This window comes from Harpia harpyja, chromosome 10 (genome assembly GCF_026419915.1).
Source record: "Harpia harpyja isolate bHarHar1 chromosome 10, bHarHar1 primary haplotype, whole genome shotgun sequence".
Classification (NCBI taxonomy): Eukaryota; Metazoa; Chordata; class Aves; order Accipitriformes; family Accipitridae; genus Harpia; species Harpia harpyja.
The window spans coordinates 44,163,763-44,189,614 of NC_068949.1; the positions used below are offsets into that span (position 1 = coordinate 44,163,763).

General features: G+C 42.5%; 1 protein-coding gene across 6 annotated transcripts in view; it reads left to right on the top strand.

Annotated features, from left to right (window-relative positions):
• The window catches only part of PTPRE (protein tyrosine phosphatase receptor type E), a 121,716-nt gene that overhangs the window by 60,958 nt on the left and 34,906 nt on the right, over positions 1-25,852 (top strand). For 5 of the 6 annotated variants that reach the window (XM_052799513.1, XM_052799512.1, XM_052799510.1 and 2 more), the window contains exons 2-6: positions 8,854-8,963; positions 17,781-17,883; positions 18,147-18,220; positions 20,756-20,892; positions 25,274-25,364. In XM_052799513.1, the coding sequence (XP_052655473.1) occupies positions 8,861-8,963; positions 17,781-17,883; positions 18,147-18,220; positions 20,756-20,892; positions 25,274-25,364 (508 nt within the window). In that variant the 5' untranslated portion in view covers positions 8,854-8,860. Of the gene's footprint in view, positions 1-8,853; positions 8,964-17,780; positions 17,884-18,002; positions 18,068-18,146; positions 18,221-20,755; positions 20,893-25,273; positions 25,365-25,852 lie in introns of those variants that run through there. The other variant, XM_052799515.1, reaches the window with a different exon arrangement.

Below are 25,852 nucleotides of genomic sequence, written 5' to 3' on the forward strand. Positions count from 1 at the left end.
CATTGACTGTGGAACTATCGCTCCTGGTTATAGCAGTCTGGGCTTGGAAGGCAGACATCCATAATGGTACTCATCACATCTGAAAAGAATGCTGCATCTACAAATAGTGTTCAGTCGTTGCATCATCAGGTGGGGGAGCTATTTTATAAAATACAATTTGATTGCTGGCTTCGTCCTGATTAATTATATTTCATTTGTTCTGGTTAGTGTGGACTGGCTTACCCTAGCTCAGTTTAAATCAATACTGGTCTTGGTGCTAGCCAGTGGAGGTGGATTATAACTATGTCAGAAATGCACCTGCTGAGACTGTTGTTTCCTGCCAAAGCTGGTCAGACAACTGCAAAAACTGGCAAAAGAGTTCTTTAAAAAGTGTTTGAGAGTAAACGTACATCTGTGAGAGAGAGAATGTATTAATCGTCCTAACCTTTTTTTACTGCAGCATGGAAACAGAGTTTTGAATTTGAAAATAATTTTCTCTCTCTCTCTGAAGTTGTAGTTCCTTCTCTTTTTTGTGTGCTCTTTTCCTAATTTTGAGGTTTTGTGGTATGAAAGCTGTCTGTTCCAAGTGTAGTTTTAGATACGATGTCCCAAAGTCTTCACAATCTTTGTAGTGCTTCATTGAGAGCCACTCGGCTTGGAAAAGAAATCTTTCTTTTTTTTCCCCTCATTTCGAGAACTATGGGGCTGCAGATAAGTCATATACGTAATACCTGAGTGGGAAATGTATACTTTTCCAAAATTAAGGCTGCAGTCAAAGTTCATTATATTCCTGGTTTTAAACACATCTAAACCAAACCTCTTTTTTATACAATTTATCACATAGCATATCTTCATAACTGCTTTGAACCTAATCCTGGTGAGTGGTAGTACCAAAGAACCCAAGAAAATAGAAGGAAAGAGATCACCATCATACTCAGCGCTGCTGCCTCCTGGTCCTGGGTGCTTTTGTAGAATCCGATTGAAAAATTCCTCACCATTTTTAATGTGGCAAATGTCACTTTGTAATGGTGGCATGTCAACCCCACTGTCAACACTGTCATTTAATCCTTTTCAGAGCAGACCTGCTAATGCAGTGCTTAATCTGCTGGTGACAACCAGTGATTTATATTCGCTGGAGATCTCAGCATTGCTAATTGAAATGGATTTGAACTAGTGTTAGCCATGGTAGACTGGGTTTTGAGACTTGCTCATGGTACTGAGAAAGACCGATAGGACCAGCTATATCGGGTCAGTAGAATTTAAAAATTACTATTGCAAAAGCGGTAATTTTTGTCTGTATTCAGGTATGTATCTTTAAACATAACTTTTTTGAACAGCTAACATATTTTCTCTATAAATCCTTGTTAAGCCGTACATAGTCCATGAATGCGTGTGCCGTGCAGGTTGCTAGCCTGCTTGCCTGAGAAACTGGCCGCTGGCAGATCAGAAATCATCATTTCTCAACAGGGCTGTAACTTGTTGTCACACCCATACTCTGTGCTGTATATGCTGACCTCTTACATGCAAATGAAAGCAAATGCAATAACTTGTCTACCTGAATTAGAAGCACAGTGATTAAGCAAGTAAGACAGTCTATCAAGCTTGATTATTCTAAATGGGAATTCATTTTATTCGGTTAATTGGTACTTTGCCTCGCTCAGTGTCTTATGTGTAAGTGGTTATTCTAATTTGTATTTTTTTAATCTAATTATTGCCATCTCCTTTATATGATCTTTATTGCAGGTATCCGTATAGGATACATGAGGAATTGTTATTGTCAGATATAATTTTGTGAGTGGTTATATTAAATTATACATGATTTTAAAATTAGATATTGATCCCTTAAATTCTCTTGCTATTCCTGAAGAGGTCAGAAACAAAGCTTGTATTTTTATGTACAAAACACCCAACAGTGAGTGTGCTGTAGAGAGTCCCATAAGAAATACATTTTTATGATGAAATTTAACTTTTCATCGTGGGGTGTTTTCTAACTTGCCTCTGAGGAACAGCCGTGCAGCAGACTGCGTGGCTGAATTTTGAAGAACGTTTCCCAAGCAGAGAGGTCCCTGCCTGAGTTTCTTGCTGCTTGCTGGGCTGCACTGAATGCATGCACAACATCTCAACAAATACCTCAAGTGCTTTTCTTTTTTCCTCTGGATTTTGGGACATCCTAAGTCTCTGAGCCAGAATTACAGGGATGCAAAGAAAGCAAAGGGAAAGAGACCGGATACATTCATTTTTTTCTAAAGCTCCTAAATTTTAAAGTGCGTCAAAACAGGTAACTTCTACCAAACTTCTGGAAATTCGATTTGGAGCTTAAGGTATAACTCCCAAGTAACAGTTTGTTATTGAACGGTTACCCAAAATTAGAGGAACACCCAAGAGCTGTTTCCAGCTGATGCCCCGTGGAGCGGCGGGGCGCGAGGTGGGATGCTGAGCGCCGGAGCCTGAGGTCCTGCTGCTCCACAGGCTTTGATGCCGACTGCCCAAGGGGGGGGCTGGCGGTGGAGAGCCTGGACTTTTGGTCAGAGGGGTCCGCTGGGACTCGGCACAACGCTCTGCCGTTGATCCCGTTATCTTGACGCCGTGTGTCTTGAATTCATCTCCATGCAAGCTCCCGCTTTCCCCCCTGTTCCTTGGGAATGGAAAGGAGCGCTTCTTTTTCTGGTTATTTTGTAAAAACGTAATTCAAATGAATAATTTTCTTTGAAATGCTGCAGTAATGCTTTCTTACCCGCCTTATGACATAATGGTGCAATAAAGTCCTAACCAAAAATGAAGTCACGCAAGAGCTATTCCAGTTAAAATATAACTCGGCATTGCCTGGTGTGCTCAGGTGGGTTGGCAGAGATATGGTGGGAATGCCAGAGCTTCAGGAAAGAGAAAGTAGCTGTGGTCAGCTCTATCGGAGATGAGAGCTGCTCCTGGAGTTCCCAGCCAGGGAGTTGCCCACGCTGGCTCGCCTGCTCCGGGTAGGGGAACCCCCCCAGCCAGCTGGAGAAAACAGGCACTGGGGCTTAAAACTCTTCAGCAGGACCAACTGTGTTTGGAGGTTTATGGGTGAAAAGCAGGAGAGGAGCAAAAGGAGAAAAGGCAGAGCAAGGAGAGAGTGTGGCTTTCCCCTCTTCCCTTTTTGCAGTTTGTTTTTTTTAAACTACTGATCTTTTTGGGTTGGCGTTTGCTCATGGTGTGGCCAACATCCCAGGTGCCAACACATTTGTCAACCTACAGTGACAGGGCTTTCACGTCTCTCACTTCTAATTATATTTTCTGAATTGATGGTGCTTATCCTTTAGAATATTACTTTTTTTAGCACTAAAAATCTGGGGCATGACCTGAGCTGCATGATACTAAAGCCTGGGGGAAAAAACCAAAACCCAACAGTTTCTCCACCATCCTCTGTATTAGATGGGATGTTTTGCTGTTTTGTTCCTGCTTCAGGAGGATACAGGGAACGGGTATCTATTTAACCCACTCTGAAGTAGCTTCTGCATCAGACTCCTTGGAAAAAGTCCCACAGCTGTAGCAATGCCACACAGCACGACAGAGGTTTTATTAGCGTATTTTCTTAAAACCCAGGTTTTATTCTTAAACTGTCAGGTCAGATGAGGATTCAGTTCTGCAGCAAAAATAGAAATTAAGCATGTGTACTAATCCAGTAATCCCTGAAAATCATGCTGTTTTCTCACGTTTTGGGGAGCTGGGCCATCCCCGTGGCAGCTCCTTGGACCGCGCGAGAAGCGGTGGCAGCGATCCCAATGCTGGGATGAGCTGTGCACAGGCTTCACGCGCTCCCCTGGTTTCTGAGCTGATCCTTACTGGATTGCATTTAGATTTCAAGTGCTCTGCCTCCTTGGCAGGATTTGAGTTAGATGTGCAATTTTACAGTGACTTTTTTTTTTTTTTTTTTTGGTCATAGTATCAAGTTCTCTGTTGGATGTGGAAGCATTTACCTATAACAATGCAGACTTTTAAAACTGTGGTTGTAACAGGAATCTCTGGCACCATTTTAAGGCTTCAGATAATCAGAAATAGCTAAGAATCTTTTGCTACAAAAAAAAAATATTAGTCCATGGAGTTAAAGCTTAAGTGCCTGAGCCATTTACTCCTGCATATCCAGGAAATAAAGGCTGGAGGTAGTAGGATGTAAGTAGATAAAACTGCATTGTATCCCCATATGGTTATGAAAGCAGTTCCTATTTCTTTTTCCAGGCGGGGCAGCAGTTCCCTTACAGCAAAGCCATGTAATAACGACAGCGTATGTCTCTACCTGGATCTTTTCCTTTCTGATTTTATCAACAAGAGGCTTCTTTTGTAGTATGCGGTTGTCCTTTCTTGTTCAGCAGTGCTTTTCTACCTGCCTGTTTCCTCTGAAGAGGAGTTGTTATTATTTTTTACCTTTTTTTTTTTTTTAACAGAGTTTATCATGATGTTGTACCTTCTTAAGGATGGAAAATGCTGCTGTGTCTGTGAAGATTTTTGTTTCAAAAAATTATATAGTTGAGGTCCTGTATGTGAAGTACATAAATATACAGTAAAGCTTACAGTGTTTTGATGTTATTGCAACTTTCTCACCTCCCCATCCACCCCAGTCTGAAGAGGAGTATTTACTACTTGGTTGCAAGTAGTGCTTGGTCGTGCTAAGCTCAGTCCTTTGCTGCGGCACCTAAATTTGCTGTAAGTTTTAATCCTTCTTTCTTTAGCAAGCAGAAGTGTAAAGTGCTTGTTGTGGTTTAACCCCAGCCGGTAACTAAGCACCACGCAGCTGCTCGCTCACTTCCCACCCCAGCCCCCGGCAGTGGGATGGGGGAGAGAATTGGGGGAAAAAAAACCCCCAAACATGTGGGTTGAGGCAAGAACAGTTTAATAGAACAGAAAGGAAGAAAATAATAATGATAATAATAACAGTAATAAAATGACAATAATAATAATAATAAAAGAATTGGAATATACGAGTGATGCACGATGCAATTGCTCACCACTCGCCGACTGATGCCCAGTTAGTTCCCGAGCAGCGATCCCACCCAGGCCAACTCCCCCAGTTTATATACTGGGCATGATGTCACATGGTGTGGAAAACCCCTTTGGCCAGTTTGGGTCAGCTGTCCTGGCTGTGTCCCCTCCCAACTTCTTGTGCCCCTCCAGCCTTCTCGCTGGCTGGGCATGAGAAGCTGAAAAATCCTGGACTTGGTATAAACACTTGGCAACAACTGAAAACATCAGTGTGTTATCAACATTACCATCATGATAACCCAAGACATAACACTGTACCAGCTACTAGAGAGAAAACTAACTCGATCCCAGCCAAAACCAGGACAGTGCTTAGGACAAAAATGAGATCCCAGAATTTGCATAATCTTTGTAGATGTATTTATTTCTGCCAAATTGTGGGGCACTGAATGTATACTCAAGTTACACTTTATCACATTCAAGAGAACAGATACAAGATGTCTGGCGTGGTTTTTTTAATCTGTAAAACTCTTATAATGGTAATTCTGTGAGAAATGTTGATGTTCCTTACACTTGCCAGTCTCTTAGAAACCTGCCAGCAACTTCAATTATTTTGGTTATTTTTTTTAAAGAGCTGGATGTATTTTAAGGGTGAGCTGGTGAACTCAACGCCACTCTGTAAAACCGTTCAGCAAACAGCTCACTGTAACTGCTGGAATTGATTACTCGAACGGCCAGTGGATTTAAGCAGCCTTTGCCGAGGGTGTAAAGCATTGCAGTCGGTGGAGTGCAGCATTCAGCACCTCGTTCCTGGCAACGCCAGCCCCTTTCCCTGTTGATGCCACTTTTATTCTGGCTTTATTCCAGATTTCCAAATCCTCTTCCTTCCTTTCCCCTCCCCTCAGTTCATGTAAACTGCTGCTGCATGTTTTGAGCTTCCAGCATACTATTGCTTTATAAGTCTAAATTGTTACATTTTGGAAGGTTATATATAATGCTAAATACAATGTAGCCTTACCAGTTTTTTATAATATAGGTTGCTTCCAAAATTACACCAAATTCCACTGGGGGGGTTTGTTTTGCTGAACAGAAAAATTCACAATGCCTTGGGGATTTTTAGGGCAGGTAATTGTCTTAAATTTGGGTTGGTTTTTGTTTGTTTGGTTTTTTGTTTGTTTGGGTTTTTTTAATACAGCCTGTTTTTTTTTTTCCTACAACATCTAAATATTAACTTCTTACTCAACTGTTACAATGGATAGACAAGACTGAGAATATATATTTGTTCAACTCAGCCCAAGTAGCCTAGGTATAAAACTTCTTAGAGTTGATATCAGTATGGTCCCTTACTATGGCGACTGTCATAACAAAACTATAAATGGTTTTGATTTTATCTAGTTAGTCCTGGCTAAAGCGATTTCTCAAAGCTGGAGTGTTTCAGAGGAGGAGGATGGGTCTGCTGCCGACAAAGCTGGGTCGCAGTTGTCAGACCAGGTCTGCATGTGATGGCAACACTGATACATTTTGCAATAAGCCATTATGCATAATTAGTTGTCTAATCCTAAGAATGGCTAGTTCAGGGTTAACCTGGCTGTTGACTAAGCCTGTTAGCTTAAGACATCTAGTCTGCTTAAATTATAAACAGTAGTAGAAGGAATTGAATAAGTAAATCTGTCAGTAGGAAGCTGGACTGGGGGGGGAAGACATTTAAGAAAATAAAGTTTGATGCTAATAATACTTTTTATTATTCTTACTTCACTCATTATGTTAGAGCAAGATCCACTGAGCTTCCAAACTGTAAGATGGGGAGAAAGAATAAAGAAATGCTATTAAGTGTGTGCTCCCGTGTAAAAAAAGTTTTATATGTGTTTCTTTTTTTCTCAGAAAATATATTTTGTCTTTTTACTTTCATGTTCATTTTTTTTGTACTCCTATATACTCATAACACTTGGAAGAATTTAACATAGCATCTTAGGGCCAATGGATAGAAAGCAGCCTGCAATCCCTTCTGGAAGGTGTTACCTTGGTAAACTGAGCATGCTTTCAGTACTTTCAGCGGGCAGAAGGGCTGCTCTGTATCTAACAGAGCCTTGAAAAAGAAAACAAATAATGAACTGTAATATCAGATGAGATTACTTGATGCCTTTCCTTCAAGGGTCTGTGTGCTCCCTAAGGCAGCTGCGGTTTCTGGTGCGCTCTGCTGAGCAGAGCCCGTGCTGGCCGCTCCTGTGCCTGGCTTGGTGAGAGCCTTGCTGCTGCTGACATCCCTTCAAAGCGTAAGAGAATTAATTTTTAGGTCTGTTTCTCTTCTTTTTTAAAGAATACCAGGTGTGTGCTGAGTTTGAGTTTAGTCCTAGGTATAGCAGAAAGGTGGGGAATAAGGTTCACTTCTGAATAACGCGTGTGAGAGCGGCGAAAAGGTGGTGTGAAAATTGTTGTTACAGAAGTTTTTTATACATTTGCGCTTAGCCAGAGATTATTTCTGGTGGATTATCCCATTTTACATTGAAAGGAAGGATTTTCTAATGGTTATTCTAATGACTGCAAAGTTCCTGGATTTTTTTTGTCTGTTGTTAGGCACTACTATACAATATCCTGTGGAAATTGTAATATTAAATATATCATACTGAAGCATTGGGGGGCTGCGTTGTGCAGTATTACGACGGTTATAATTTTAGCAATGGATGTAGAGCCACCATCTGGATGTGTTCTGCCATTTGCGAAATACAGAAAGTAATGTTTGTGTGTGATGCCAAAGAAATTATTTTTAAATCAAGCAAGACTGGCTAATGGCTGAGATGGCAGCCTCTTATAATTAATATGTTCATTAGGGACTGGATAAATGTACAGCAAATTAGTAACAACATTTATTTTTTCCACAAAAACCTTGATTTAGAGGGACTAGAACGTTTCTAGACCAGCTCATTTATCTACAACTATTAATTTCCCTGACTTTTCCCGGCAGCACATTCTCATCACACTTTTTCTCTAACCTTCTCTACATCAGAAATTATTTTCTGGTCTCATGAAACCTGAAATTCTCTGTGTTTGGAAGGCTTTGGTCAAACGCTTTGTAGCTCGCAGACTCATAGCTGTGGCACACAGCTTTGTACTCCAAAGGAACGTATCTATGAAGCACCATATGTATGTCTATAGGAAATCAAGGGTGGGATAAGGAAACTCTAAAAAGTGCTCGTTCCAGGTACTTTAAACTTTATGGTTGTTACTGGTCTGCTTGGTTGGTAAAAGCTTTTCCTCTTTGTTTTGGTCTCCAGGCATCTGTGGTGCCAAGATTGTGTGTCGAAGTTACACGGTGTGGAAGTATTGGTCTCGTGGAAGAAAGTCACTTGGACCCTTAAGACAGGGTCCGGCCACGCTGGGGTTTTGGGCTGCTTTCCCCTCCTGCAGCCCTCGCTGCCCCTACTCGTGCTCTTTGCAGAAGCCATAACACATGCAATTATGGCAGGAATCACCAAAAATACATGATTTTTGCATTTATTCTCAAGATTTGCATTTATTCCCAAGATTCCAGCTGCTGGTACTTAGGAGTTTTCTTCTTATCTATGGAAATGACTTCCAGACTCCTTGCCTCGGTGTCCTCAGCTGCTGTGTTTTACTGATGTAGAGTAGCTTTTCTGGCCTGATTTCTGTCGTTGTCTTTGAACGATGGCTAAGCGTTATCTTCCTGTTCGTGGATTTAAAACATTCTTAATGAATTCTTAGTGCGTGCAACTGGTATTTTGCTCTTCCTTCTGCATCAAAACTGAAAGTTAAGTGATAAGGCAGTGGGAGAGTATAAAACAAGTTTTAAAACTTCCCTCATCTAAAGTGAACGTCGCTTTTTCTTTTAGCTTTCTTCTGACCTGAGGAAAAAACGTAATAGTAATTTGACCTGAAAGTTTATCTTTTGCTTTTGTTTTCTTTTAGGTCCAGGATGGAACATTCCTGCTCGCTCCTTCTGCTCTGTGTTAGTTTTCTGTTTGCACAAGCTTTACCACCCAATGGAACTGAACTGCCAAAACCAACAACAACAACAAGTAAGGACATCACTTCATTTGCGGGGATGGGAGTGGATGTGGAAAGGGACTTATGGTGAGGTTCCCCTGGTGACATAGTCCTGGATATTTTTCCAGGACTTTGACCCCACAAATACGCTTCTAATCTTGCCAGATGACCTTTGTGTTTGATCTCCATATGGTGCTGTACGCTTTACTTTCTCTTTCCCATGTATGGGAAATGCAGAGGACAGCTTTGGGAGAGGTGGGAAAGCACAGGATGGCTCCTCCCGCCGGGGCTGCAAGGTCTGCACGCCCCAGGAGCTGTCACTGTGGGTCTCCAACGTGATGGGACCTGGGCACAGATAATAGGAATTAAAGAAATTACCAGTTAGACAGCAGGGTGAGCATATTTAAACATCATGAGGACATGCAGTCTTTATGTGTGTTCTGTGTTTTCTAATGATAGGAGCTGTCTAAGGCAAGACTCAAGGAGGTGGATAATAGTGCAGATGTCCTGCATAAGATTAGGTCAGGTGAAAAATAAAAAAGCCTTTTTCAAACACCTGAGAGCAGTCTTCTACTCACCGGTCCACCACAGCGTCTTTTATTCATCCTCATTTCTATTTTTGGTATTTCTTCCTCTTGCTTTAAGCCCTCCTACAACTGCATCCTAACGCGTTATTGTCCTGGAGAGGGGTTCGTTCGTTCAAGTCAAATAAGGGTTTGTTCGGGTTTCTTATTTAAGATACTGATTCTACTATTATGTTCTGTGATGGGATGATATATTTTACTTGCACGTTGTCCTTATCCTTCATAATCCTAGCTAGCTATCTTCGAAATACGTATGCTGGTGAGCGGTGTTTGTCAGGCAGTGGTTTGCTGTTGAGGCGGTGGCAGCGCGTGACATCGTGCTGACGTCAGAGCGGGATTTCCGAAGGGATAGCTGCTCTGTGGACTTGGTTGAAGGGAAATAAAGCTGATGATGTTCCATATAAACAGTGTGGTGAAATCTTGATAAGTTTTCAGGTGACCGTTGTTGACACCCAGTCTTTATAGGAGGGTGTTTCTGTGGTTGGTTTGGTTGGTTTATTTTTAATCTGCCTGTGAACTTTACACCTGTATGGAAGGAGAGCCAAGCAAGAATCAAACGGCAGTTGTAGTAATTTAGGTGTTAGGCATTTGCTTTCACCAAAATCTGAGGCTGGAGAAGAGTGAAGGTAGAGCTGAGGGCTAACAGACCTCCGCAGGGGAAGTGAAGGGTTAGGGAAGCAAGGGGCTCTACCGTTAGTAATGACAATCTTAGTGTTCTATTGCTTAGGGCTTTCAAAATAAATAAATTGATAATATAAATAAAAATTTAGAAATTTAGCGAAGTATAAATTTGCCAATAAATGGCTCTGCTGAAATATTGTCGAGTCATCGTCAGTGCCCTGCTTCTTGTCTGGCATCTGGAGCAGTAGGAGAGCAAGTTACTAATGTTGGTCTGAATATGTAAGAATTTGGGAATTGGGAAAGGGAAGTAACTTGTTAGTTGTATCACTTCCCAGAATTTTAATCAAATTAGTAAAAAGGGAGTTTCTCCATAGATGCTGTTCATCTTCAAAGCTTAATTCAAAATTGTGTTGAATTTAAGTATGATAATATGGGTAAGAGTAATCTTATCGTCTGTGTTTTAATTAAATCTTAATTTCAGTGATACGATTGTCGTGGTTTAACCCCAGCCAGCAACTAAACACCACGCAGCCGCTCACTCACTCCCCCCCACTCAGTGGGATGGGGGAGAAAATCGGGAAAAGAAGCAAAACCCGTGGGTTGAGATAAGAACGGTTTAATAGAACAGAAAAGAAGAAACTAATAATGATAATGATAACACTAATAAAATGACAACAGCAATAATGAAAGGATTGGAATGTACAAATGATGCGCAGTGCAATTGCTCACCACCCGCCGACCGACACCCCGCCAGTCCCCGAGCGGTGAATCCCTGCCCCCCCTTCCCCGTTCCTATACTGGATGGGACGTCCCATGGTATGGAATACCCCGTTGGCCAGTTTGGGTCAGGTGCCCTGGCTGTGTCCTGTGCCAACTTCTTGTGCCCCTCCAGCTTTCTCACTGGCTGGGCATGAGAAGCTGAAAAATCCTTGACATTAGTCTAAACACTACTGAGCAACAACTGAAAACATCAGTGTTATCAACATTCTTCACATACTGAACTCAAAACATAGCACTGTACCAGCTACTAGGAAGACAGTTAACTCTATCCCAGCTGAAACCAGGACAACGATTTAGAAATGATTATTACAACTAAACTGTTTTTTCCTGAATATCAAAGCCTTCATTACTTTGCAGTGAGAAGCAAAGAAGAGTTTTGTCTGATAGACAAGTACGTGCACAATGAAAATACATTGCTGTATAGAAAGTTCCAAGATAATAGGATTATCTAATACATTTAATAGCCATTGAAATAATACAATTTTTTTAATACAAAAATAAAGATTTTTGATTGAAGTATCAAGAAAACGCCATTTAAAAGAATACGGAGAGAACTGAAGGATACTAAAAAAATCCAGCTTTCCTTTTGCATGCTAATTTGATGAATGATCCAAAAAGATAAGATGCTTTTGATTCTGAAAGTAATAGTTACAATTTATTGCATGTCATTATTTTAGCTGACTTGATTTTTAAAACACTTGTTGAATTAAAATGTTGGGTTTATTCTTATTTTAAACATGGATACCTAGTCTGTATGGCTCAATTTTTCAGCACTACTGCCATTTTGCTTCCTACAAGAGTACCATGAAATTGCTACCATGAAATTTCCCTTTCATAAAATCAGAATTTTCTGGGTTTTATTGCACTGCCATTTACTGGAGAAATCGCACTGCCATTTACCCAGAGTATTCAACTGTATTAAATAAATATAAACCAGTATTTATTTATTTATTGGGATTTGCATTAAAAAAAAAGTGTATTTCAAGTAGATAAAACTTTATGCTATCAAATATGTGTGACAGACTATTTATACATGATACTGTCCATAGCATTTAAATAATTCCTGGTTACTCAGGTATTAATTAGTTATCCAGTATTAATCATAGCCAGGATTCTTTTACTTCTCTTGTATTTTTACTTGTTATGTAATTTAAATGTGAAAGCAGCCTGGGAGTTGCAGTAGTAACGCTTTTAAGTCCTTTCCAAGTGTTTCAATTCCTTTAGTGTTTACTCCATGAATATTTCATGGGTTTCATGCCCATCTTTACAATTTCTTTCCACTACCGATGTATTAACATGCAGAGGTAATGAATTTATCAGATCAGTGGGAGGTTGAAAGGCAGCTTTTGATGCCTTATTTATTGCTGGTTTAAACTTTCAAGAGGTTAGTGGGTGTCTTTGAAGATGACTGAAGCAATGTATCGAAAGGCTGAAGTCTTGCTATACGATAGCCAGAACGGGACCCAGAGATGGGGACTTTTCACGCTAGGCTTGTGGTGCTGCTTTCATGTAGAAGATGAGGCATCATCAGAAAATTGAGTTTTGAAGAAGGAGGCTGGCTCATTTTACTTGGTATTTAAAAGCCAAAGGGATGCTTTGCTGGTAGATACTCAATTTCAAGAATTAGTTTGAAAAGCAGAACTTCAGAAATCGGTGGTTTTGGGTTGGGGGTTGAACTAGATGATCTTTAAAAGTCCCTTCCAACCCAAACTGTTCCATGATTGCAGTGGCAGGCAGGGCTGTGCTCGGTCTGGCTGTGCGGCTTTTGGCTCTGGGATGGCAAACGCAGGCACGATTCTTGCGTTTGCTGCTGTTTGCCTTCGTGCGTACTGCAGGCTGTGGGCACTGGTTTGTCTTCCCTACCGGTCTTTTTCCTTTGCCCTTCCTTTATGTTTTTTATTTTTTTTTTTTTATTCGGGTTTGTTTTTCATATGTACTAAATGCATCTCCCGGTTATCAGCTGCATATCTGCTTTATCTCCGCAGTCAAGGCACGGTGAAGCACAGCAGTTCTCTGCAGGGCTGGGCTTTTCTCTTCCAAACACAGCATGAGAGAGCTTAGTCTGGACTTTGTGATATCCCTGTTGGCATGGGTAGACTTCTGCCCAGTCATCGCAGCACAAGTTCAGCCGGATCTCAAGGAGGCGTGGTGGCTAGATGAAAACTGAGAAAGGAGGAGAGTTCTCCTTTTATTGAGTTCACTTGTAGGTTTTCAGCGTATAGGAAGCACACACTGATGTGCGAGAGGCTTAATTATAATAAATCAATCACTCTTAAATCTGAACAGAAAGTTCAGCAAACAGAAGTTAAGCACTTGTGGAAGTTTTTACACCACCAACAAAAAATAATTTAAATACCCTGCTACTCAACCCATCCAAACACTTCAAAAATGCCTATGTCCACAAGAAGTACTAAGGACTACCCAAAATATGTCACATGACTGTGTCTTCACCTTAGCATCAGTCCAAACAATGGCAGGAGGACAGCCTGCGCCACACGGGCATCTGCACTGCGAGTAGCATCCCGGTACCCCCAGCAAGGTGGTAACATGAAAGGGTTTCTGTCCCGTGGCTGTGTGTGCTTTGGTGAGCTCTGCCGCTCCCTGTGATTGCTCCCAGTGAATTTTGAGAGTTACCTGCTCTATGAGGCATGTGGGGAGCACTGAAAGACTACCATAAAAATTGAAGATGCTTCCTTGCCCTTTGAAACATGAACAGTTGAAGGAGTAATATGGAAGATACTCAACGCTTTCATGCACGATCGATTATCTGGTTGGAAGTATCCCCTAAATTAATGTGTGAGGTCTTGCACGGCCACCAGGCAAGTTGGCTGCAGAAGTTGATGCGAGCTGGACTGAGCTCTTCAGCAGAGACATGTCTAAGAGCTCCTGTATCCCACGCGTGGGGGATGCGTTAACTCTGCTAGTTGTGTGTAAGTACCAAAATTGCGGTAAACTGGGAAGCGTTGGGTTTTGTGCCTGCAGGCGACAAAACATCTTTATTAAAATTTGACCAGAAGTCTATTAATAATCATAAATTTTATAACATGGCACTATTTAAGATTGAGTGCACTGTGTTTGCCATGTGATGGATAAGGTCTGTGTCAAGAGGTTGTGACAGCTGCTCTTCATGTAAAATAAATGTCGGAGGAGGTCGGTGTCCTTTGCAGAGCTGGATGTCTGAAACAGTTCTGACCCAAAACAGAGGCATGTGTCACTGCCCGAAAGCCTCGGTGGTCGGATTTGACTGAGCACTGTTTAAAGGACATTTGTGTGTCTGCTGAAGGGACAGCAGAGATGGAGGATGGACCCTGGAAAAAACCCACTTGAAATCTAACCCAAATAATGGGTGAGAGCAATTTAGTTTTAGTTTTGGAGAGGTGGAAGGTTAAGTTCCCTGTTTTTTGAAAAGAAGCTCAGACTTGTGAGTAAATAGAGCCTGTTGTTGTGGGATTTCTCTTGTGCTGAGATAAACAATATCTTGTCTGTTCTTTGTCAATCACCAGAATAATTTCAGGTACCTGGCTTGCTTTCTAGGGCAAACCACGCACCTTGCCTTGTTAGCTTGCTTTTGTGGAGGGAGAAGAAACTGTTTTAATCACACTTCTATTCACAGGCCATTTTACTGTTCAGGTCCTACTTGCAAAGGAACCGATAATGGGATGAAGAAAATCAAAGTTTGGGAGAGAGTGTGGAGGGAGGATCACAGGGCAGTTATTGATGTGCACACGCTGCTGTTACTTCCCTTTTTTTCTTGTGGGTGGTTTTGTTTTTGACACATACGGAAAGTGGGAACATCGTAACCCTGAAGGAGATGGTGATACGTTTCCAGAAAGAGCCCTTCCAACGGCTGGGCCAGCAGCACAGGGAATGAAGCCGGGAAGAACCAGCGAGTCAGCCTCGGTGGGTGGCAGGGGAAGCACGAGGGGTTACCACCATCCTCCTCGCAATAATCCTCCTCTCTTGTCAAGATGAAAGTCACTATTTAATTGTATTTCTAAAAAAATACCCTTGGGGTGATCTTCTCTGTGGGGCTGTGAACACAAAGCCCTGTGGTTTTGGACCACAGCTCTCTTTTTGTGTTGGAGCAGTAGAAAATTTTCCCTGGCAGTGGCTGCATGCATTTACTCATATGTTTCAGTTGTCAATTTTTGAAGCAGCACTGATTAAAAAACAAGTAGTACAGGTCTGTCTTTCAGTCTCCCCTTAAAATCCCACTTAACATGTAGACACTTGTGTTGGCTAATGATCTTTCAGCCTCTGAGTCTACAATGGCCTAAGCCCAGTTGTAACTTTCTCTTAGAATTTTTGGGCTACATTTATAAAATTTTCGTTGCAGATATTGAAGCAAAAACAGGTAATAAGTGAAACTGTTTAAAACCACACTGTTCCTTACACACAGGCTCTGCAGAGGTGAAGCCATTGGTGTGCCACTGCAAGGCTTTGAAAACAGATGTGCCCGTGTACAAATTAGAAGGGGCTGTTTGTGGGTTTTGACCTAATTTCCTTGTGAAACGGGTAGGAGGAGGAGAGGTGAGATCTTGATGCAGAGAATTGCTCTGTCCTTAGCTAAAGAAATGTAGACAGCAGTCCAGCAGGAGGTTGAATTTCTCTTCTCCTGGGTTGGATTGAGGCTTTCTGTGTTTGTCTGGGAATCAGTTTTCCAAAGACACTGGTGGTGTGAGTATAGCAGCTCTTCTGAAAGGAAAAGACGGGTGATTTCTGTGTTGTGTAATGAACTGAGGGAAACTTTAATTCCCTTGTGACTCAAACTTGTTGTTTTTCCCCCCTTGTGTCATGGGTCTTGACACAGAGCCAGTGACGAGAACTAACACAAAACCCCTAAATCCTGGAGATTCCAAGATATTGAGCCTGAAATTTCTAAACTTCAAAAGTGAGCTAAAGTGGCTCCTTTTTGCCTGTGAGGGGCAAAAATAGATATTTTGTTTGTTTGTTTCTTTGTCAGACCTTGGTTTCTATACAGAGTGCGGTATTGCTAAATACCACACAGAAATTGTTAAGCTGTTTCTGGTGATGCACGTTCATCCAGACACTCCTTCCAATAGTGATTTTCTGAAACCCTGTCAAGTGGTGGTTTCTGATTACAGTTTTGTCATGCCTGTCACTTTTATCTTTATATACCACTTAAATGTCAAGTTTCATGCATTTTATTGCCTTCCCTTTCTTTGTACTATCGTGTTGACTTGAGATACCTTTTTTCCTTGTATGCCACTAGTGCACCTATGCCTCTAAAGGAAGTTTTTCTGTGCCCTAACACCCTGTTTGAGCATCCATAGAGTTTCCAGCTGCTTACAAGATACAAACCAAAGCTCAAATGGTTTTTCAGTGATCAATTCTGGTCAGTCGGTTTATCCATATGAGCTCTTTTCTGTAATATTGCAGGTGTTTGTTACATACTCCTATATATTTACTGTAGTCTTGTGCTTTCATAATACTTTATGTCGTGTCACTTTATGGCTTGTGCAAGATCTCTTCAAAAAGCCTTTGCTGCAAGTAAACAAAAAGAGTTTAGGGAAGTGTGAATGCAAGATGTGTTAGGAGAATCACTGCTGCAGTTCTCAAAGCCCACTGTAGGAATGGTGAAGAACTCGTTAAAAGTGTGTAAATGTAGCTTAAAAAGAAAAAAAACCACCACACCAGCAGCAACAAAAATTGCTTTTGGAAGAGTGTACATTGGTAAGATTTCTAAACAGTGCAAATGAAGGAGGCTGAGGAAGGCTGGTGTAACGATGGAGAAACTGGGGGGTCTGGACACACAGGGAACCATCCTGGTAGATGCCCTAAGCGTGGGCTGCTGCCTCGGCTGGCTCCTGTGGCTGTAACTGAGGAAAGATCGACCTCTTTCTGTGTCCTGTGGCATGGGCAATAAATTCCAGGTGTGAAGGTCTCATCCTTCCCACTTGGCAAGGTCTCCACCACCGCTGTTACACTAACTTGGATTTATTCGTCTGGTTGGAAAGAAAAACAAGTAGCAGGGTTGTATTTTGCTTGCTGAAGGGTAAGGCTGAGAGTTCTTCTTTCTTAAATAAAACATGTTGGGTTTTTAATGATTTTAGTATATTGAATCGTTCAGCAGAATTAAAAGGTCACAAAAGCATAATGAAGCTGAAATGTAGAGAGTCACATATATAAAAACACTATTAACAGAAGGATTAGACTTGCAATTTATACTAGATACAACAAAGATATATTTTTTAAAATCTCCATTCTACTTGTTAAAAGTCTCATTATTTCTACTATTTCTTATAGTAATATATAATATAATATATATGTTATATCTAATACAAGCCATAGAAGACGCTGCAGTTTGCACTGTTCCCTCCTGCCTTCCCCCTCCGTCATGCTCAGCATGTGCTTTACAGCCCTGTACAGCCAGCAGCAGTGTTTTGGACTATTAAATGATGAGATGTGTTTAAAACACATGTTGTATCTCTGGAGTCAATAAAATCTATACAGGGGTGGCATTCTTGGGTGATTTCTGTCTGGCTGAGAAACAGCTGATGCACATAAGGGTACTGCTTCAAATTTAACTTGTACCCATTAAACTTACTCTAACTACAAGTAAAATCTTTGCTTAACCAGTCATTCCAAAAAATATCCTTGATACTCTCAGCAGCAGGTAGTTTGGTTGTGCTTTTGAAGGGGGGAAAAAAACCCAACCCAAACACCAAAATTGAACTTTCACTTTCAGCTTTGCATATATTAAATAATTTGTGATGCTTTCAGTAAGTACAAGCAGATTACTGCATAGAACCACAGATTTTTTGGTGCACCAAGCACAGTTTCTGCAACAGATTAAGCAATCCATGTCTCTAATGTTTCACATTTGCTGTGTTCAATCCACAGACTCTACAGAGGAGAACAATTTACACAAGGACCTACTGACTTCAATGCTGATTCTGCTCTTGGTCTTCATCATTTTCATTCTGTTGGCTGGCTATTTTTTCAGGTAGGTCTGTGTGGAGCTCTGCATGCAGAACTGGCTCAGTCTTGTTTCGATATGATCTAACAAGGAAATGAAATGCGTACTTATGGTGAGGCCGGAGCCTCCATCACAGCGTAGAGGAGGGTGCTGCGGTGGTGGTGGTTCTCACAGCGAAGATGAACAGAAAGAGTTTCTCCAGAATTACATGGTTGGTAAAGACTGGTTTGGGAAAATGCTTCTTACTTTTCAACATAGTTACTCAGATTAACGTGCTGTGTGTATTTCAGGTTCAGAAGACATAGGAAAGCTGTTGTGAACTCCGGGGACAAAAAGATGCCAAATGGGATCTTAGAAGAACAAGGTATGGAGAGATTTGCTTTCCTTTTCGGTGTGAATTTTGTTTGTGTACAAGAATTCAGTTATGTTTGCTTTTTATTTGTAGTATAAGTTATAAGATTGTTATTAAAGAGAAAGCAGAAAAAATAGAGGTCCGTACTGGTGTACATGTAATCTTAACTTGCAGTTGTTGGTTTTAAATAATTTTCACTTTAAGTTGTGCTACAGCAAATGTTTCTTTCTAAATGTTTCTCGTGCTCTTTAGATATGTTTTATTAGGATTCCAGCTGAGATCCAGGTTTCTGGCACTGTGATCTTTGTATTTAGAGAAAGAATTGCAGAATTTCTTCTTAAAAGGGGAAAAAAAGGGTCCTTAACTCTTTGTGAAATTACTGGCTGGTTCCTGACGTAAAGAGAAACAAGCAAGGGGATGAGGGCAGTATTGTAAGCCAGCGGTACTAAAATAAAACACTCTCAGGAGCTGAAAATGTTTTCCCCTGGCTTTTTCAATGTGCTGGGTTTATTTCCGTTAGCGGGGAGCCCTTCGGGTGGGTTGCTCTGTGGGGCTCAGTTCAAACCTAGCAAACGTGGAGGAACCGTCCCTTTCTTGCTTATAAATTACGTTAGTGAAAACAAAGAGAAAAACTTAGAGAATTACGTCTTCGTGCCGGTTCCACGTCGCTGCATACGAGCTGAAGAGTGGGTTAACAAACAGGGTGGCAGTCACAGAGAAAGTCAAACCTCTAAATATACCCGCCGGCTTCCTGCTCGGTCGGTGTTTGGGCACAGGAACCCTGGCGAGCGCGGTTTGGAGATCCCCGCGGTGGCCTGGCGCCGGGTAGTGCCCTTGGGCGATGAAGGGTTAGTGCAGCCGCCGGCCAGATTTAGTTCGCAAGTGCAGCTGCTGAAAGTCGCCCCGTCGTTATCGGCGCGTGGGGAGGTGGTCTGCCACTCTGTTTGACGTTGTCTTCGCCACAGCCTTGCAGAGGACACCAAGTTGGGAGGGAGGGTCGATCTGCTGGAGGGTAGGAAGGCTCTGCAGAGGGGTCTGGACAGGCTGGATCAATGGGCTGAGGCCAATTGTATGAGGTTCAACAAGGACAAGTGCCGGGTCCTGCACTTCGGTCACAACAACCCCATGCAGCGCTACAGGCTGGAAAGCTGCCCGGCAGAGAAAGACCTGGGGGTGCTGGTCAACAACCACCTGAATATGAGCCAGCAGTGTGCCCAGGTGGCCAAGAAGGCCAACGGCATCCTGGCCATATCAGAAATAGTGTGGCCAGCAGGAGCAGGGAGGTGATGGTCCCCCTGTACTGGGCACAGGTGAGGCCGCACCTCGAGTCCTGTGTTCAGTTTTGGGCCCCTCACTGCAGGAAAGACATGGAGGTGCTGGAGCGTGTCCAGAGAAGGGCAACGAAGGTGGTGAAGGGTCTGGAGAACAAGTCCTGTGAGGAGCAGCTGAGGGAACTGGGGTTGTTAAGTCTGGAGAAAAGGAGGCTGAGGGGAAACCTTATCACTCTCTACAGCTACCTGAAAGGAGGGTGTAGCGAGGTGGGTCTCCATCTCTTCTCCCAAGTAAGAAGTGATAGGATGAGAAGAAATGGCCTCATGTTGCACCAGGGGAGGTTTAGATTGGATATAAGGAAAAATGTCTTCACCAAAAGGGTTGTCAGGCATTGGAACAGGCTGCCCGGGGAAGTGGTTGAGTCACCATCCCTGGAGGTGTTCAAAAAACACGTAGACGTGGCACTTCAGGACATGGTTTAGTGGGCATGGGGGTGTTGGGTTGATGGTTGGACTCGGTGATCTTAAAGGTCTTTTCCAACCCAAACGATTCTATGATTAATCCCTCCACTTCATCCAGCCGCCGGTGGGGATGCTCATTTGAATTTCCAGGTGGCCAGTTGTGCTCCTGAGGGGCCGTGAAGGCAGCAGGTGAAGGTGTCCTGGGGCTTTATTCCCCACCGCGAGCCGAGCTCTACGTGGCAAGAAGCGCCCGCAGCAATCCCCGTACCAAACCGTGCTGGCGCAGAGCCGTCTCCTGCCGGGGCTGAGCTGGTGCTGGGGCCGTCTGGGGCAATGGAGAGCAACTGCAACAGCTCATCTGGGTGCAGAGCTTCTGTTGTCTGTCAAGCTAAAGATATTTTTTATTACTGTTATTATTTCCCCTTCACAAGTGAAATAATCTAGCAGCATCTCTTTGGTGACAGATGCTAAAAGCTGTCCCTGCCCTGTGGCAGAGCAGCTGTGGGCTGGGATGCTCTTCGTCAGCCGAAGGAACCTTCTCCTCTTCTAAATGAAATTTGGTCACATTTTAATCCAGTGTAAATACAGAAACTATTAATTTCACCAGTAGTGGTTCCACTTGAATTTATTATGTTCTCTTGGCCTATGATTTTGGTTTTTTATTTCATTTGTATCAGCTTTATCACCGATTGAAGTTTCGTGTGAGAAATATGTTTTGGTATCTTCCAGCCTAAAAATTAATTTGTAGTTGGAAATAGCTTGTTATCCGTTGCTCTGGACTTGCCTTTAACACATACTTTCCTTGAACTGACAGAACAGCAACGAGTCATGCTGCTCAGTAGGTCTCCCTCGGGCCCAAAGAAGTATTTCCCTATTCCAGTAGAAAATCTTGAAGAGGAAATTCGGATGCGATCAGCGGATGAAGGGAAGCTCTTCCGGGAGGAGTTTAATGTAAGTCCTCACACGTGGAGCAGACGGTTGCCTGGCAAAAACAGGGAGGCAAAACAAAACGCCTGCAAATATTAACAATTCTTTTAAGAATGTTTGGTGCATGATGCTGGTATCTCGGAGCCTCAGCACTTGTTGTGTGAGTGTGCTGGTACTGTTCGTACATGCTCTGTCACACCTGGTAACACTTTATGTGGACAAAATCTGGAACGTTAACTGCTTTATGATACGGCGATGCCAAACTGGTAATATATAAACTTTTTGACACTTGCTAACATTTAAAGAAGATCTTTAGTGTTTGCCTGAAAGCTGGAGGAGGGAGGGGAAAATTGAATATGAATCTCTTCAGCATTGATTTTCTTGGTGGTGGTGGAGGGGTTTTTTGGGAATCTGAGTGTTTCACCTCTGTGGGAAGTACTTTGAGGAGAAGACACAGTGTGGCCTTTAATATTGCCCTGGTGAGGTCTGACTTTTGCATTTTGGTGGGGGTTTTTTTGGTAATTTGACATTTTGCTCTTTGTTACCATCCCATTGCTTCCCTATTTGCAGCACCCTGTGCCTTAGCACATACGTTTCTTAACTTTAAGGGGTTTTCTTTAAAGCATTGCCTTGGTCAGAAAGGAGGTTTTATTTTCTGCCCATAACCCGAGCTTCAGTCGTGTGTGGTCGTATAGATGAGCCTTAACCAGAGTCTGCGGCGAGCTGCTGCAGAGCCGGTTTCTATGGAGAAACCCAGTGCAATGAGTCTGCTCTTGCACGTCTGCATTCAGGGACCTTTTCCATACTTTTTATTATTTCTTTTCACTTCCTTTCACAGCAGAAGCAAGTTGCACAGAGCAGTAGCTTAAATGTCAAATACGGAGTTGTCAAAGCCGATGCACGCATTGATTAGACAGTCTGTTAAGTTACCTTCTTAATTGGTAGCATATTTATATCTGCAATTTGTTTGATGATATATTTAAAACACATAATTTCTTTGCCTTATCAGAGAGGGAGCATTGTGGTTATTTTTATTGAAGTCGACAAAATGAATGTGAAAACTAATTTGACAAGATGTGCACTTGTGAATTTTGACTCTCCTGATTAATTCGTTCTGCAGTTAGGAGCAAAACAAGCCATCTATTTTTATATTTAAAACCTGCTTTGCTTTGATCATTTTCTGCACCATGCTGTGAGCATGTGAGTTTCTGTCTGCAAAAAAGTGCTGAGTCTGAAAACTGGGGTCCGGTCCCCATAAATGAGCAGTCTGAGCAGTGACAGGGGGTGATGGCACAGCAAGTCTGCTTGATGCTTTATGTGTTTGGGTTTGTTTTTTTTTTTTTCCCCGCTGTATATCTCCTGTGGCTGCTTGTGTGGATATATATGAGCTGTTTGCTCAAGCCTGAGAGAGGAAGAAAGGGTGAAAGACAATTGAAAATCAGAGTGATTGATATTGTAGCATAAACCAGGAAAGCTGACAAACAGAAGTCTGTTATTGCAGCACTGGAAGGAAAGGGGCTGAGAAATCCAGACCCTTCAGCACAGACATCTGTGCGATGACCTCTCCTTCAGAGCATCCCCCGGCAGGCGGAGGCCCTGAACTCAGCTCCATCCTCCCACCAGCTGAGGTTATGCCTGTATTTGCCCCTCAAAGCCGTAGCTGCCAAATCCTGCAGTTTTTGGATGGGTCCAAAGCTGTCCCCTTTGCACAAGCCGTTGGGCAGGAGCTGCTGAGCCGTGGTGGACCCTGACTGCAGCCTTGGCTAGGGATGCTCAGCTGATGGGGATGTGCTGGGGCATCTCTGCCCGCTCCTATGTTTTCTTCACACAGCCTGATCTAACGTGCCAGCGGGGTCAGACGTCTCCAGGAACACAGATACAGGGTCTCCATTGTGAATTTGAAACAGATTCAGGCTGAAAATGGTGAGTCCTCTGAGCCAGCGGTGGCCAGGCACGTGCACCAGCCAAAGAAATTAAGTCCCAAGTGATTTTGCTGGGGAAAAGAAAGGCAGAGAAGCGCTGATAGATGAAGACATGTAGCGGATGGAAAGGATTTCTGAGGACAGTTCTCTTAGATTTATGTGCGTAATCGTGTTCTTTAGTATTTTTGATTTTATCCTTCAAGCCTAAATTACCCTTAAGAAGTATATTGCACTTGTGGCACTTGTACAATAGCCAAAATAGCAGAGGCTCCTTCTACCCTCGGTTGCTTCATTTTTTTATTATTTGATTTCTTTGTGAGCACAGAGCACTAAGAAGAGTGTGTACTTTCTAAACAGAAGGAAAAGAAAAAAAGAAGAAAAAAAAAACCCATATTCCGTTCTGTATGGGCACTTACCTCTATTTATCATCCATAACACAAGATGAGCTGGATTTTTGAAGTTTATGATGGCTGGTTTATTGCCTTGATTTTCAGATTAATGTCTGAAAACCTTCCTCTAAGAATTTGCTTTTGAAATTTTAATTTTGACTTGATTAAGACATCCCTGTGGTTCATGCAGTGAAAAAAAGGAGAAAATGCACCGATGCTGGGGTAGATCGAGCCCCTTGGAAGCTTCAGAGAGATTTTAGGATTCCTGTGAAGTGGGAGCAGATAAGGCTGCGGTGGCAGCAGATGACCCAGCACCACCAAGACTCATCGGCTCCTCGTGATTCACGGGGTGATGGAGAGGACGTGATGAAGTGCATCCTCGATGAATCACATCCTCCACTCTGAAGATGGATGGGAGCAGCGAAACGGACTGTGTCCTTGCACCAGGGTTCAACACCTGCTCTAAGCCATGCAGCGTGACATTAGGAGGTTTCTAGGGAGATGTCAGGGCCTTGCAGGAGTAGGGAGCAAGGAATGGAGAGATTATTTTGCCAGAGATAATTACTTTTCATGCATTTTTCATGTGAAGATGCAGAGCTTATATGACTGGTTATTCAGAATTTGTTGCCTGACTTTTGAAGTTTGAAGAAATCATGTTTGAAGTGCCAATTATTTCTTTTTACGCAAAACATAAATTAAGTTTCTGTGTTTTATAAACTGTAAATGTATTTTAATTAGCAAAACCATGGGCTTCATTCAAATAAGGAATTCAGCAGTTTGCTAAAAGCAGCTTTCTTTTTCAACTCTTTTTTTAACCTTCTCTCTCTTTTACTTACATTCAGAAGTTTGAGTGATATAAAAAAAAAAAAACAAACCAAAACCACAAACGCACGTTGCTGTTTCCTCTGTGGTGGTGGAGAAGTCCTCCCCGCACCCCCACTTTTATCCTATGTCACCCTGACAACACATATTGCTGTTTTTGAGGGGAAATTCCAAGCCCTGCTCTCTGCCAGGCAGAGCTTTAAGCTGTGCAGTCGGTTACCATTTTTTTCCCTTCCCCTGTGTGATTCAGACTGGGCGGTGGGAGGTAGAAGAAGAGTGGAAGAAGGTGGTTGTATGTTCCCAAACCACTGGGATTTTACCTCGGTGGGATCCAACATGCTGATGCTCTATTTTTTTTAGGAGTTCAATACAAGAAACTTGATGAAACTCGTTTCTCATTTACGCCATTCGCGGTGAGGGGGCAGCTAAAAGTGCCGGGCAGGAGCCTCGTGCCACGTCTCGTGACGAATGGTGCCTTTTCCGACTCTCCCCCTGCCCTGGGCTCTCCGCCGCAGCCCAAGCTCGGCCACTTGACCTCGGTGCTGGCATCTCAGCAGCTTCTGCCGTGGCCTTGGGCACCTCCTTCTTCTCGTCCTCACCCTCTTCCTCTCCATTTCGTCCTTTCATTTGCTTACTCTGCAAGACTATATATATATTTTTTTTAAGCTTGACTAAATTTATCCGCAGTCTTAGATCTTGCTGATTACTTGCAGAATTTGACTTGTGCTCATACAGCGACTCGCGGCATAAAAGAATTGTGATTTATTTTTTCTTCCTCCCTTTCAGCCAGAGTTGGGCCCTCACCTGTGGATCTCGGCAAGATGTTTGATATTTAATGTTCTTAGCAGTGAGCCATTAACAATCAAACACTATTTATGCTGTTGAACCAACTGTTATTGCTAAAAGTAGCTGTCGGAGCCGAGCTCGAGGGAGCAGCGCATCCACGCGGCTGGGTCACCGCGCTGTGAATCACCGCAGCAGATGGCAGCTTAAAGCAGCAGCTCAGAGTTTAACAATTTTCTAAATAACTGTGATCTCTGGCGGAAAAATTACTTATTTTTCCAAAACTGCTGAACTCGTTTTCTGTAGTGAAATCTGCCAGGACGTAGTTTCCTTTTATAGAGTAATGAAAGTTATTGCGAAAAAAAAATAAAATATGTTTAATTCTGTTGGATGCAAGGCAATATGTATAAATGCAGATTTTCCCTAAGCCATGTGCAGTCAAGAGTTAGCTGTCTTCTAACACATTGACTTCTGTATCTTTTTTTTTAGTCATTAACACCTGGATATGTGCAGGGAACATTTGAAATGGCAAATAAGGAAGAAAACAGAGAGAAAAACAGATATCCTAACATCCTGCCATGTAAGACATTACCTTTTCTTTTAAATCAGACAATGAACTCTGGCACTGAGCAGACTGGTAATAGTGTTCATCTGCTGAAAATATTCAAGTAATACAATTTCCCTGGTCACAAATGTTCTTCATGCGTTATATGGGCAAAACCCGTCTGTTTTGTGGCATGTCTCTAGTATTGATCTTCCCCTGTTCAGTTTTTCTGTAGCGGTGATCAGGTGCTGTGTTATAAAGCTTTAGTTCTCACGGGGTGCTACCAAATTATGCTACGTCAAGTGGATATTTTAGGATCTCAGGTTAGTTTGGTGCAAGCAAACAGGGAGAAGTTTGGGCTGCCAGTATTGTAGAGCTGCAGTCCCGGTGACCTCCAGGTGTGGGAGCAAAGCAAGACGTTTGTGCAGAAAGTTTCTTCATGAGAACCAGGGACAACATAGGAGAGAGCTGCTTTGGGAAGTGCGTGCTTAGCCTGGCCTCCTGCTTGCAAGGAAATAACAGAT